Source organism: Beauveria bassiana, assembly GCF_000280675.1.
Source record: "Beauveria bassiana ARSEF 2860 unplaced genomic scaffold BBA_S00007, whole genome shotgun sequence".
Lineage (NCBI taxonomy): Eukaryota > Fungi > Ascomycota > Sordariomycetes > Hypocreales > Cordycipitaceae > Beauveria > Beauveria bassiana.
Window position 1 is genome coordinate 139,389 of NW_007930842.1, and position 10,879 is coordinate 150,267.

General features: G+C 54.7%; 5 protein-coding genes across 5 annotated transcripts; 3 read left to right on the forward strand and 2 right to left on the reverse strand.

Annotated features, from left to right (window-relative positions):
• Nucleotides 1-461: 461 nt before the first annotated feature.
• BBA_03257 (iron sulfur assembly protein) lies at nt 462-1,258 on the forward strand (the record flags this gene model as incomplete). The annotated part of the gene is made up of 2 exons (XM_008598354.1): nt 462-800; nt 890-1,258. 2 exons carry the CDS (start codon nt 462-464, stop codon nt 1,256-1,258), a joined length of 708 nt encoding a protein of 235 aa, XP_008596576.1.
• Nucleotides 1,259-1,639: 381 nt separating this feature from the next.
• Nucleotides 1,640-3,215, reverse strand: BBA_03258 (60S ribosomal protein L7; the record flags this gene model as incomplete). The annotated part of the gene is made up of 4 exons (XM_008598355.1): nt 1,640-2,266; nt 2,460-2,690; nt 2,855-2,963; nt 3,205-3,215. 4 exons carry the CDS (start codon nt 3,213-3,215, stop codon nt 1,640-1,642), a joined length of 978 nt encoding a protein of 325 aa, XP_008596577.1.
• A 417-nt stretch (nt 3,216-3,632) lies between these two features.
• BBA_03259 (40S ribosomal protein S14 (CRP2)) lies at nt 3,633-4,270 on the forward strand (the record flags this gene model as incomplete). The annotated part of the gene is made up of 3 exons (XM_008598356.1): nt 3,633-3,702; nt 3,793-3,865; nt 3,958-4,270. The coding sequence occupies 3 exons, from the start codon at nt 3,633-3,635 to the stop codon at nt 4,268-4,270; spliced, it is 456 nt and encodes a 151-aa protein (XP_008596578.1).
• Nucleotides 4,271-4,778: 508 nt separating this feature from the next.
• BBA_03260 (transcription-coupled repair protein CSB/RAD26) lies at nt 4,779-8,243 on the reverse strand (the record flags this gene model as incomplete). Its single annotated transcript, XM_008598357.1, has 1 exon — nt 4,779-8,243. The coding sequence occupies one exon, from the start codon at nt 8,241-8,243 to the stop codon at nt 4,779-4,781; it is 3,465 nt and encodes a 1,154-aa protein (XP_008596579.1).
• Nucleotides 8,244-9,247: 1,004 nt separating this feature from the next.
• On the forward strand, nt 9,248-10,675 carry BBA_03261 (2-dehydropantoate 2-reductase, putative; the record flags this gene model as incomplete). Its single annotated transcript, XM_008598358.1, has 1 exon — nt 9,248-10,675. The coding sequence occupies one exon, from the start codon at nt 9,248-9,250 to the stop codon at nt 10,673-10,675; it is 1,428 nt and encodes a 475-aa protein (XP_008596580.1).
• Nucleotides 10,676-10,879: the final 204 nt, after the last annotated feature.

A 10,879-nucleotide genomic window follows, 5' to 3' on the forward strand; every position in this document is an offset into this window, starting at 1 on the left:
GCCCTGACGCGCGGGGTGAAAATTGATGATTTTTGGTGGGCAGGTGGGGCGCGCACTTTGGGGCTTAGCGACACGGTTCAGAAGCCAGCGGCAGGAGGTCCTGCCAGCAAGAACGTACACACAAAGTTTGGCCTGGGCCGACCCTGATTACCTCAGCCACCAGCGGGCCGACTTTTTTGCCTTGCACACCGGGGTTCCCAGCGCCCGGCCCAGGCCTGTAAGCCCTGCAAAAACAAGAACGCCCGCTAAATTTATTTACAACGGCGCTGCGCACTCCCGGTTTCAGTGGTGCGAGCGCTGCACCACCCGCTGTAAGCCAACTCTGCTCGAACCACACAACGCCAGCCAATGCTAGGCTCTCTATATCGGCTTTACCTCAATCTTGTATTAATAACCCTCGTCCTCTCTCTCTTTCCAGCACAAGAGCCGCCACATTTTGCCTGCCACAACACGACCCGATAATGGCACCTCTACGATGTGCTCATAGCTTCTGCTCGGCGCGCGCCTTTGTCCAGCTCGCAAAGAGACGCTATGCCACCGCGGCCGCGGCGTCCACGACGACGGGCTGCCTCGAGTTTCTCGCGCCCCGGACGCTGCTAGCCTCGCCACCTCGGCTGGCCAACGGCACAGCTCGGTCGCTTGTAAGACGAAGCGCCGCACCTCTCGCAGCGCCGACGACGATGCCTAGGCGAACGTTTTCCGCCTCGGCGGCTCGGAGAGCAACGGTGTGCGTGCAGAATCCGGTCAAGGACGAGGACGGCAACGAGATGAAGCTTGAGATAACCACTCGCGCGGCCAAGGTACGCCAGAACTGCATATACATGAATACGTGATGCGCACAATGATGCAAGCGCAGCAAATACCCAACAGGTTTGCTAACATGGTGCAGCGACTTTCAGAGATCATGGCCAAAGACTCGAATCCCAACCTCGCGCTGCGGATCCAAGTCGAAAGTGGCGGTTGCCACGGCTTCCAATACCTGATGAGCCTCATCACGATACCCCAAAAGGACGCCGCGGATTCCGCTACTGCAGTCGGCGAGGACGACTCCATCTTTCAGTATATCGGCGAAGACCCCGCCGTGGGCAGCAAGTACGACGGCGCCCGGATCATTCTCGACGAGCCCTCACTCGACCTGCTCAAAGGCAGCAAGGTCGACTTTACAATGGAGCTAATCGGCTCGCAATTCAAGATTGTGGACAATCCTCTGGCAACGAGTAGCTGCGGCTGCGGAACGAGCTTTGACATTAAGATGTAGGGGCTCCGGTTGGGGTGTCATGAACAGCCACCACTCTCTTCACTGTACTTTTTAACGATTACCCCTGTACACATATCATAATACAATAGATCCGTGGGCCGAAAGCCTCGGACTGAAGAATCTCACTCAAGTCTACTAGAAGGCTTTATCAAGTCCTAACATATTGAAAAACATGCACGGGCCAATATCACAAAGGTAGTCACAGTATGCAGGGAAGCTGGTGTGCCATTCATGAGGGGAAATTTATTCCTCAAAACAAAAGCCCAAGCCGTGCTAGCAAACGCCGAATCATCCATGCCGTGTAAGTAGGCCTAAAGTCACTACCAATTTTGTCCTACCCGATCCTTCATACACATTTTTTCGTTGCATCAAAATACCAGTCTAGTTCATCTGGCGGATGAGGGCATTGATGGCGTCCTCGCGGTTACCGAGGTCACCGCCCTCAATGTAGTGCTTGAACTTGCGGGCGCGGAAGCCACCGGTGGGGTTGGACAGCTTGAAGGGCCACAGGAAGTTGGAGACCTGCTTGAAGTTGGGGCCGACCGAGTAGATCTCGTGGACAAGATCCTCGATGCAGACAATGCCGTACTTGCCGAGGTTCTCCTCGATGATGGCGTTGTCGGTCAGGGCAATGCGCTGCTTGTTGATCTTGCCGTATCCGCGCTTGTAGATGAGCTCCTTGATGGACTTGAGGTTGGGGTAACCATAGGCAATCCAGGGCTCGACAATCTTGAGCATCTCGGTGATGGCCTTGGTGACCTTGATGAAGACGCCATTGTTGATCTGGAGCAGACGGAGGAGCTGGAGGATCTTGCGGGGCTTGGGGGCAATCTTGTTGATACCCTTGATGCGCACGACGAACATCAGCTTGGCCTCGGCGGGGACATAGGCAGAGTCGTCCTTCTTGGCAGCGCGGTGAAGACGGATCTTCTCGCGCTCAGCATCGCGGTACTCCTTGACGTACTTCTCAGCACGCTTAAAGATGACGCCACGCTTCTCCTTGTTGGACTATTGCAGTCGTTAGCAATGATGGCCTGGCTTGAGCATTGGCGGAAGAGAAATGTGTAGGTCAGGCGATTGTATCAGACCCGAAAGAAGGTTAACTTTCAACAGCATCGACAGATGTCTAGTTGAAGCATGTATGTTATGCATCACATAGTGCCACGATTGTGTGAAGGGAAAAAAAAGAGATAAAACTTACGGCCTTCTTCTTCTCGATGGCGGCGGTGCGCTCAGCGCGAACCTTCTCCTGGCTCTTGCGCTTCTTAAGAAGGGTCTCAGGGACCAGGATCTGGTCGTTGGTAGGGACGGTACTGTGAGCAGACAAGATTAGTACGGAGTCCAGCACACCCCGTGCGAGGGCGTGGAACAGAGAGCGCCGGTGCGAGAACTGTAGCTTAAGCGCGACATTCTGGCTTTGGCTAACTCGAGACTGTATTTGATCGGTGAAACGACAAGTCAATGCAAAAAAGCTCTGAGCTTGTGCGACAATATTCATCCGACAATTCCTCAGACTTTCGTCCAAGAGTATGAAGCTGCGACGGGACATGTTTGGTTCAAGGGGAAGCCTTCCGGCAATTCGTCCGTTGCACCAACCCAATCAGCAGCAATGCATTTGAGAGGCAAGATGTTCGATGAACAGTACTCTTTGCCTCCAACACCCCAGGCAGCATCTCTCAAATCCGCAGAGCCATTGATGGCAGGCCTGAAGGAATGAGGGCAATGAGCCACGGGAAATAATCGAGCTGGCAAAGCCTCAAATCAAAGAGAAGACTTTGCTTTTCAGCAAAGCTCCATACTTGAGATGAGCTGATTTTTTTGCCCAGCAAAGAAGGACCACGACAAAATCTGCATAATAGCTCGCAAAGAAACCCGACCGATATGAAATCGAATTCTCTCATGCGTCCATGCTTTCGCACGAGTTCGAACCAGGTAGATAGACATACGTGGCACCCATTTCGACGGTTGGCTGTGGTGTTGTCGGTTAGTGATGATCGAGAAGGAGAAGAAGAGTGTGGGTGGGCAGCTTGGGGATGTTTTCTTCCTCTGCAGAGTATCCTGGGCGCACACAAGCGAGAGAAATTCTCCACCCTTTTTCTTCCCACACCGCCAAAAGTTTTTATGGGGATGGCGCAAAGACGTTCAAGACGGACCTTCATTTTTTTTCGCCTAGGGTCAGGGCTTTCGTGCACACACTCTAAATTGGCCAATACTGCCACACCCCACCGCTTCCAGCCAGCCCACTCTCGCTCTGGGGCTGGGCTGCGCGCGCGAAACCACCAAAAGTGCCCGCTCAGTTGCTTGGTGTTTTCGATTTTGGAGATTTCCTCATTCTCAACCCACCCAGTTCTCACCACCAAAACTCCAGTTCACAATGGCTCCCCCCAAGAAGGCTACCCGCGCTCCCCAGGAGAACATCTCCCTCGGTCCTTCCGTCCGTGATGGTACGAATTAGCTCTCATCCTTGGCCGAATGGACTACCGTTTTGTCGCATCCAAAAAACATGCAAGCTAACATTACTTTTTTTCGACAAGGCGAGCTCGTCTTTGGCGTTGCCCGTATCTTTGCCTCCTTCAACGATACCTTCGTCCACATTACCGATCTCAGGTTCGTCCACGACCCTTGTCTCCCAGCATCTTGTGCCCAATCAATATTCTTCAAGGACGTCATTCGCTAATATATGTTTGGCGGGGTCACAGTGGCCGCGAAACCATCACCCGTGTCACCGGCGGCATGAAGGTCAAGGCCGATCGCGACGAGTCCTCCCCCTACGCTGCCATGTTGGCCGCGCAGGACGTCGCCGCCCGCTGCAAGGAGCTCGGCATCAACGCCCTGCACATCAAGATCCGCGCCACCGGCGGTAACGCCACCAAGACCCCCGGCCCCGGCGCCCAGTCCGCCCTCCGCGCCCTCGCCCGCGCCGGCATGAAGATTGGCCGCATCGAGGACGTCACCCCTACCCCCTCCGACTCGACCCGCAGAAAGGGTGGTCGCCGTGGTCGTCGTCTCTAGATGCAAAGAAAAACCCTCTTTGCCAAGGTTGCAATGCTCCACGAGAGAGAAGAACATTCACGACCGATTCGAAAAGTTTTGGGAGTCTTTCTTTCCAGCAAACGAAGGGCTTGGTCTATTGGCTGGGATCTTTCTTTTGCGCAAGGAGTCTCTTGGTCTAACTGGTTTCCATCTGTGGCGTTGAGAAAACGAGGAGGACGGCATTTATCGCCTGGTCTCCAACCTACGTTGTTGCGCTGCCTGCCTTGACTGGGACGGGTGGTGCTTCGGTAGATAGTTCTAAATTTCGCCCGAAGAAGGCCCATGACAAAGTTACTTCTGCAATGAATGTCTGCCCCGTGAATGTGAGCTGCCTGCATGCTGACTACGACGCTTCTAGTCTGAATGCCATGATATTTCTTTCTAAAAGCAAAGCTCTATGGTATAAGTCAATGTCGTATGCTCCGAGCGAACTCCCAATCCCCCGATACATAGGTTTTGTCTAATTGGGAGTGCCGTACGAGGACCATCATTTGAATTCGGGCTTCAAAGACCACATGCCTCTGCCAGCACCACCTGTTTTGCTCAGCATCGCCATCGTGTCGAGCGCCGTCTTGAACTCGTCGCTCTGTTTCTTTCCCGGACAGAATGGATTAAAATGGTCAACCAGCATCTTGCTCGGCACCTTGCCCCCGTGCCGATTAATGTACTGCTTAATCATGAGCATGAAATCCTTTGCCTTGAGGTTCTTGTCGACGCCGGGTGTGCCACCGCGAGAGCTGCCGCTTCCAGCACCGTCGTCAAGGCCCTGTCGATCAGCCAGGTTGCTGAGAATTCCGGCAGAGCTAGGCCCTGCGCGGCGACGATTGCCTCCAGGTCGACCGCCTTGGCCAACTTCGCCCGTCCACGTTACTGTCCCGATTGGCACACTGCGGGCTTCCTGACCAGCGCGTCGGAGATGCGCAGCGGCTTGCTTCGCTACTTGATTGGCCTCGTGTCGGAGAACGGCAATGTCGGCCTTGGCTTTGGAAGGCCCGTTGACAATCTGCTCGTGATCGTACGCGCTGTTGACAGAGCGAGCAAAGATGCCATCAAGCATGCGGCGCTCATCCTGCGCAGCCTTATCTTCTTTGAACTCTTCCATGGCCGCGACCAGATCCATTTGCTTCAACTCTTGTTGCTCGTAATCGAAAGCGGTATTATCATCCTTTGTGCTACCCTCACCATTTGTTATGTCCACCTCGGCACCCCTGAAAACTTCGCTTCGTTGAGCAGCCGCATTTCCGCCAGAATTGTACGTGAAAAGATCGTACAAGTCAGACAAGTCGTACGAGCTGCGTTGTTTTGGATCTTTCAGTACTTTGTTCGTCATGAACTGCTTAAAGATTTGTCGATGGTAGATCTTTTCTTCAATTGTACCTTCCGTCATGAGTCTGTATATCTTGACAGGTTTGTTCTGGCCGAGTCGCCAAGCTCTTTCTCGTGCCTGCAAGTCGGTTGAAGGATTCCAATCTGGATCAAATATAATTATGCGATCAGCACCTGTGAGGTTGGTTCCCAGACCACCGGTGCGTGTAGTCATGAGGAAGACGTGCACGTCCGGGTCGTTGTTGAAGCGATCAATCATTGGCTGGCGCTGGTCCACCGGCGTCTCTCCATCCATACGCAGATACGATATGCCGCAATCTCTCATGCATTTTTCAATGATATTCAGCATTAGTTTGCCCTGAGAGAAAAGTAGCATCTTGTGTCCATTGGGGATCATGACGTTTTGTAGGAGATCCTTGGTAAGTTGCAGTTTTGTCGACAACCTGGGGCTACCATAGTCATAGCCAGCCTTTTCAGACAGCTTCTTGTCCAGCAAGTCAGGGTGGTTGCAGATTTTCCGCAAAATATCAATTCCGTAGAGAGACTGCCGTCTTCGATTCAGAATGGCAGAGACCTCATCGGAACCAAGAAATGTCTCGTATGCTTTGCGCTGGCCGTCAGTCAGCTTGCAAAACAAAACCTGTTCCGTCTTTTCTGGCAAGTCTGCGGCAACGTCAACCTTCAGGCGCTGCAAAAGGTACTCGCTAATCGTTTCTTTCAGCGCTTCTGCACACTTTTCAGCCGTCATGACTTGAAGATTCGAAGCATTGGCATAGCCTCCTTGTCGGATTGGAATTTCAAATTGAGTCCTAAAGTTGACGAGAGTGCCTAGTCGCATGGGATAAATAAAGTCGAACAGTGACCAGAGCTCGGTCAAATTGTTCTGCACCGGAGTTCCAGAGAGAATCACACGATTCGGGGTGTTGAGTTCCTTGCAGGTGACAGTGATTTCGGCATTCGGATTTCGAATCTTGTGGCCTTCATCTAAGACGGCATACTCCCACTCAACCCTTAGTAGTTCTTCGGCATACGTCTGAAGTCCAGTGTAAGTAGTGACAAGCACGTGGCCCTTGTCGACAACGGCGCGAATGATGCGCCGTGCCGCCTTTACAGACTTGCCAGCCACGGGGCGAAAGTGGTCCAAATCATAGTCGTCTTCGGCAGTTGGGTTTAGCATGCCACTGCCGGACGAATGCAGGATCGAAACACGCAAAGGGGGCCACCATCGGTGAAACTCGCTGACCCATTGTCGAAGAAGCGTAGCGGGAGCAACGACAATGACTGGACGCTTTAGCTTCTTGCTGCTGTGCAGGGCAGCGAGAAATGCAATCAGCTGAACAGTTTTCCCTAGGCCCATTTCGTCACCGACGATACCACCCACGCGCTGCTTGTACAACTCTGCGAGCCATTGCACGCCAGTCTTTTGATAGCCAAACAACGATGGATGAATATCTCCAGGGAGCTTGAGGGTTTCGTCGATGGACCAGTCTGGGTGGTCAGGTGATGGCTTTGTCGATTCATCTGCCTCTGCGTCGCTCTCCGCCTCAGCCTCTGTAGACTCTTGTGCCTGTCTTCTTGAACGCCGGGCGCGGCTGCGTCGCGATATCCAGTCTTTTAGACGACGCTGGTACAGCTTCTCATTGCCATCGTCAATCTTTGTCAAGTCAATCTGCTCCTGCGCCTTGACAGCAGCCTTCACTTTATTCTTGCGTCGTTCCTCTCGAACCAAATCTTCCTCTGTTCCCTGCTGCCAGACTGTCGAGTCTCCAGATTCCTCGGCGGCCGAGACTCCTGGCTCATAGTCTTGAGAAGGACTACGGGCTCTCTCACGCCGTTGCCGCTTGCGAGGTCGAAGCGAGAACTCAGATTCAACGGCGCTGCTGGCCGCTGGCGTGGTGCTTGTCGTCGTTGGTGCTTCGTCTTCGAAGCCAGGCCGTCGCAGCAGCTGATGCGACGCGGGCTCCTCGTCCGGGCCGCCGAGTTGCTCTGCAGCCGCTTCTTCTTCAGCATCGAGAATGGCATCCGCTAATCGACCTTCGACTCCAGCAGGCCTCGGTCCTCCCACACGTGCAAAGGGTGTAATTTTGCCAGTTCGGATGAGGTAGTCGCGGTGGCTCTCTCCCGGTAACCTGGCCGACTTTGCAGTGGTCGGAACTTCGAGGGGGTCTTGCTCGTGACGTTTCTTCATGCGCGTCTGAAAATCCGAAATGTCACTGCTAATGTGCAGGATCTCTTGCTCAATCTTGGCCACCTCTTTGCGAATGTTGGCAGCCTGATAGGGGTTTGTGGTCGCGCGGTCGAGTCGCTTCTTCTCCTTGTCGAGCTGCAGCTTCAGACGCTGGCGCGAGGCCTCGAGTTTTTGGATGCGCGCCTGGTCCTTTTTGTCCTCTTGCTCCATGATAGCCGCGTTGGCCTGGAGCGTAATGTCGCGCTCCAGCTCGTCCTGGTCGCGGACGGTGCCGGTCAGGTTCTTGAGAGCATCCTCTTCAGTCATGCCGGCGAGGTCGTTAGGTTGCTCTGTGTCGTCTACCTCTCCGGCCTCGTCGTGCGCGGCGGCAACCATCTTGTCGACCAAATCGCTCCGTCGATCGGCGTTTTCAGCCGCTGAATTTTCCTCGTGATCCATGATTGCCGGAGTGCCGCGATGATGGGCTGCAACAGTGGTGGTGGGAGTTGGGCCAGGTTTCGTTGCGAGAAACGGCAGTGGCGAGGGGTAGCAATGTTACACGGCTTCTCCTTTAACACGAGGTCGCCTATGTCGCAAAGCTGAGAAGAGCCAGTAGCAAAAGCTCAATGCATTGTCTAATCCGGGCGTCTGGGCTAGAATTCTTTCGTCGAAGCTTAGAGGTGGCAAACAAGCACCGTGAATGAGATGGCAGTTGTTTGGTGGCAGGGCGAACTGCGCAAGTGATCAGAGACACCCTCCTAGTCCCACGAGAAGGCCTTATAGCTCATGGTAGATCGCCGAACAAGCGCTCTGCCTAAAGATGTTGCTTTCGACAAAATCAAGATGAATCTTCACGAATAGACGTCATGGACATAGTGATGAGAAACTGTGAATGACTCCCGAGGCAGCCTAGCCCAGTGCAGCTTAGTGGCCTGGGGCGCCAAAGATGGGCGTTTGGCTGCCTTTTTTCTCCACTGGCACGTGCAGCTTTAGTACCCACGTACCGTCGGGTCTTGAGTCTTTATTTATACCGTCGGGGTTTGGGCTTGTGCAGCTCGCCGTGCAGCCTTCATATTCACTTCATATTAATAGTTAGTACGGGGATACTTTATTAATATACACTAAAAAGATTGACGGCAACGTGCTCCTGTCAATCATAATGCCCGCCCGTTAAGTAATATAAGTTCGTATACATATTTCCAGTTTTAGGGTCATCATAGTAAGCCACCTTGGACACCTTGCTTCTTATCAAGTTCTTAGCTTGTGTCTTGACCCGCTTGGCTCCATTCTCGTCTCCTCTGATTAGGCCGGTCGTCTGTAAGCCAATAACAACTACCTTGCTCTTACATGCCATAAAATGACATCTTTGAAACTTGGCAGCTTGGCAAATGCATCAGATCTATTAGCCACTGGTCATCATAGATCATCACATTTCATAACTAGCTCTTCACTGCCGTGCCGAAATGTGGGGGACAGCCTCGCGGCCGATGCTTTCTCCCTGCATTCGCCTTGCAGTCTCTCACCACCCCGTCCGCGCCAGCATCTCCGCAAGTAGAAGAAGCATGACCTCTCAGCCCTCTCCGCCGCCATGGCTCTCTTCGTTACTTGGAGAGAACAATCCAGCGCCAAAGCTCTACGCATGGACCCCCGCACATCTCGGCCTCACCACCGCTTCGCCCTCTTCGTCCGCGCCGTCTGCCCGGCCTGCCGACGACGCCGACCGCCGCTTATACATCCTCGGCCTCGGCAACCTCGGCCGCATGTACGCTCTCTACATTCGCACTCGCGCCGATCCGCCTCCCATCACGCTCATCGTGCACCGCAAAGAGCTGCTTTCTCAATGGCACAAAAGCAAAGGTATCGAAATCGCCTGCAGGGACCAGGTCCACACATGCAAGGACTTTGATATTGAGTGGTGGACGGAGGAGAAGCCGCCCGAGATCGGCAGCGCCGCGCCCGTCCGCGAAGCCGCCGACGGGGGCACCATTCACAATCTCCTCGTCACCACCAAGGCGCAGGCCGCGCTGCCCGAGGTCGACCGCATGCGGCGCTACCTAGACGCGCAGTCAACCGTGGCCTTTGCACAGAACGGCATGTCCAAGCTGTGGCCGCCGCACGGGGCCTCCTACATGGCCGCACGCTTCCCCCCAGACGGCGCCGCCGGCTTCCACGCGCTTCTCTGCGTCACCAACCACGGGCTTTACTCTACTGGTCCCTTTCGCAGCGTCTTTGCCTCACCCGCCGACGCCTACCTCGGCCCCGTCGTAACGTCTGGCACCACATCCGCACTCGCATCCGCAGCCCCCAGCAGCGCCGCGTACCTCACCGCGCAAGTGGTCGACACGGAAACCCTCGCCGCCCGCGCCTTTAGCAGCCTCGATGTGTGGGTGCTGCAGCTCGAAAAGCTCGTCGTCAACACATGCATCAACCCGCTGTCCGCCATCCTGCGGTGCAAGACCGGTCGTCTCTTTGCCAGCGACTCCGCCTTGCGCGTCATGGATCTCATGCTTGCCGCCTCCAGCCGCATCCTTCAAGCCCTCGTCGCGGACTCCAGCAGCGCCGCCATTCTCGCGTCCGATACGCAAGCCGGCCGCAGCGTCGGGGCGCTGCGCGCAGAGCTCGCGGCGCGATTCGCCCAGCCGCGGCTGCGCGCCATGCTGCACCGCGTCGGTGCACTTGTTCAGGACAATAAGAGCTCCATGCTGCAGGATGTCGAGGCTGGGAAAGCCACAACCGAGATTCGCGACTTCAACGGCTGGCTCGTCGACGCGGCAGCGTACCTCGGTGACGACGGCATCGACGTCAGCGTGCACGAGCAGGTGATTGACCTGGTCGAGCGACGCGTGGTGATGAATGAGGAGCAGCTCGCGGAGCATTTTTTGGCAACGTAGTTGGATACGACGATGGAGAGGCACAAGATAATCAAAAAAAAACCACTTCCATGCACCTCGTTACACGTTCTGCCGGTCAGCCCATCTTGGATTAGAGCGGCAATTTTAGAGCAAGGTGTTTCGCGACCCGGACTCACCTTGAAGAAAGAGTACGATGAAACGGATTAGCAACGAACCTTCTCCCGTGGGAAACTGCGACACTTC